At 30.5% G+C, this 2983-nt stretch overlaps 1 protein-coding gene across 1 annotated transcript; it reads right to left on the bottom strand.

Moving 5' to 3' along the window:
• Nucleotides 1-1745: 1745 nt before the first annotated feature.
• On the bottom strand, nt 1746-2336 carry LOC135956235 (cytochrome c oxidase subunit 6C-1). The gene is made up of 3 exons (XM_065506649.1): nt 2247-2336; nt 2025-2189; nt 1746-1947 (listed from the first exon to the last, which is right to left on the bottom strand). The coding sequence occupies exons 2-3, from the start codon at nt 2174-2176 to the stop codon at nt 1842-1844; spliced, it is 258 nt and encodes an 85-aa protein (XP_065362721.1). The 5' UTR covers nt 2177-2189; nt 2247-2336; the 3' UTR covers nt 1746-1841.
• Between the last annotated feature and the right edge of the window lie 647 nt (nt 2337-2983).

Here is a 2983-nt window from a genome sequence, read left to right as displayed (position 1 = left end):
AGCATATGAAAAAAATTCACAAAGTTTTACTTTTAATTTCGTTTGTTGCACTCGCACACAATATGAAATGCATAAACTATGGCCAGGATAATACTTCGATCATCATCAGCAGCAGCAGCACTAGTAACCACATCACAGCAAAGTCATCATCTTTAGAATTGTGTGCCAAAATCTCCTTTACTCTTTGGATTGTAGTTTTTAGCTGAACAATGACACACTCACTCACCTACAGTCATTCAAGCATTCCTTCTCTCATTCATACATTCACTCATTCGTGTTATTATCCATTCATTGTGGATATAAAGAAGTTTTATGCTGTTGCTGGCTGTTGTCAAGAAAATTTGTTTCTGTCATTGTTGGAGTTGAGAAGAAAATGACACACTCTTTCGCTTCCTATTTAGATTATGTATGCATGTCTGTGTATTTATATTTGCTGCTGTTTTCAACAACAACAAAAATCCAGAAAAATATATACAATTTTCCGGCTAGATTTCCAAGTGTAATGGTGTGAATAAGATATTTTCTACTTGCATTTTTTTTCTCAATTTTTTAAGATTTTTATTGCAAAACTTTGACTGTCGTTGTTGCTGATTTTGAAAAAGACTTTGTATGGAATTTATTTAGTTTATCTTATTGTTTTGCAATTTCATTGTTGACGCAGTTTGTTTTTCTTAGTTTTTTTTTTCAAAAACCATTTCATTTCAGTATTTGGTCAGGTGTAAAGTTGGGATAAAGAAGCAAAAAGTTTCTTACAAAAAATACAAAAAAATAATAAAACAATTACATGGGTATTGAAAATATTTGTGCATTAAATTAAATACATTACAACAATTTCAAAATTATCAAGGTCATTTGAGAAAAGTTTATAATGAAGTTTTTGCAAAAGTCAGTTTTGTAAAGTTTACTGAAGTGGAAAAATATTACAATTTAAAAAATACATTAGAATTTTTAAGGCGAAAGTTAGATGTGCTGGCCAAAACTTTGGTGTTTGTGAAATTCATTGTGTTTTATGAGAATTTTTAGGGCCACATTAAAAATATTTAATTGTATTTACTTGTTTTATGCAATTTTTGAGCCAAAAAATTATTTAAATTTTAAGAAATAGCTTCAAATCCCGTACAATATTGATTACTACAATCCCAAACCTTTCTTCGAAAGAGACTTTTTCATGTAGTTAATCACTGGACAAAATGTGAGGAGACATTCTCCTCATGAAAGTTCAATTGATATCTACACTGAGAGATCAATGACGACAGAGGATGTGGAATGAGGATTGCACTGACAAGGAGGGGATAATGTTTTGCAGGTTGAAATACCGATTAAATATACCACTTCAAGATCTGTGTAGAAGTTGCCAAATGAAGAAGAGGATCAAATGGTTGAGCATCTTCTATTCCACTATCTGGATACTACCTGGCAGATATACACTTTGGAACGTTAGGCTTTGGTTGCATGTCAAATCTGTCGCAAAAAGTTTTGTTAAGGACTCAACATGGCTGAAGGTGGTACTGATTCAGTAAGCCTAACCTGGAGCCATTCTTTCGAGCTATCACCACAAGACCAATGATAAAGTATTTAAGTATGTCAATATTTGATATACCATACTTAGTCAAATTAAAACAATGTACGAAGCCATTTCGACACCTAAAATGCTAGTTATTAAAATTATATCCAACTATAGGCCATAACCGCACAAAAATATACCAGATATTGAACATTAAAACGGAATTTTGAAAACAATCTAATTTACATTAATTTTTAACTAATTTCAAGAATTTTTATTAAGCTTCTGGATATTCACACATACGAATACATACATACAGATAAATCTCAGAGTGTCTTCACTTCTTTTTATCCTTCTCACTACCCCCTTTGCTAGGAGCTGGACAAGAACTCAAATAGCCGCCAGCCCTCATTCGATTAAATGAAGCCATTGGATCATAATTTCTGAAAATAATGTTATGATCACAAATTTTTCTTGTCAAGATTAGCGTTTAATATTTACTATAAATTTTAATATTTACGAATAAAAATTGTTATATTTAGCTTTTAGTGGTAAATGCTGCAGAAAATAATATGCCAGGCCCGAAGCCATCGACAAACCAACAGCAGTGACACAAGTTCTTAGCGATTTGTGCAGATGATAGTCATGCATGGGAAACTGAGGTTTGGGCATATTGATGGAATAGCTGAAAACAAATTGAAATATTAGAATACTAATAAATTGCTAATATTTTAAAAATTACCTTTAATTTAAAAAAATTATATGTTTTCCTTTCAATATTATTAAGCCAATATTATTTAATTTTTTATATGTCTAAATTTTCAAAATTGACAAGGAAACCCTAGATCATAGATGACAACAGAATGCACTAAGTCATGATATAAAAAATACAAGGTAGTTTAATTTTCTCTTTATGTCAACCTAATTAAGCATTTGACAATAAAAGGGATTTGAAGTTTATGTCTAAAACAAGGCTACCATATTCATTTAACTTAATCCGATTTTTGCCTTTATTGAAGTATATTTAAAAATATTTTATTCAAAATATTATTGTGCGTTTATCCAAGGCATTGAGCAGCAACACAATTCTGGCCAAGGTTTTCAATTCCTGAGTATCGTTAATATAAGGATTTAGTTTATACTTGATTGTGGTTATATCTGCAACTAAATCACAAAGCTGTTTGCCGGCACAAACCTCTTGCACCTCTACGAATAAGAGAACAATTTTACGAATGTTCAACCGTTTGTGTAATCTCTTAAGGTATTTATAGACGGCAATACTGAGTATTATTATTTGTCAAAAACTCAAGTATCATAATACAATTTCATCGTCTAAACAAAATTTGTATTAGATTTTCAAAAAATCCAAATGGTTTTTTTGATTTACGGTCGGTATTGAAAATTTGTTTCAAACAATTCAAAAACTTTTTATTTTCATATGTATTGGGTATGTATTTATAAAAACAAATAAGGCAAATA

This window comes from Calliphora vicina, chromosome 4 (assembly GCF_958450345.1).
Source record: "Calliphora vicina chromosome 4, idCalVici1.1, whole genome shotgun sequence".
In the NCBI taxonomy this organism is placed as follows: domain Eukaryota; kingdom Metazoa; phylum Arthropoda; class Insecta; order Diptera; family Calliphoridae; genus Calliphora; species Calliphora vicina.
The sequence above is the reverse complement of the archived record's forward strand: the minus strand, read 5'-3'. Positions and strand labels throughout refer to the sequence as shown.

What these genes read in the sequence shown, in the direction of transcription:
- LOC135956235 (XM_065506649.1), bottom strand. Translation starts at nt 2,176, where the DNA reads ATGCCCAAACCTCAGTTTCCCATGCATGACTATCATCTGCACAAATCG. An exon ending in AAATATAACAATTTTTATTC is followed by an intron (nt 1,948 to 2,024) that starts GTAAATATTAAA and finishes CATTATTTTCAG; the next exon opens with AAATTATGATCCAATGGCTT.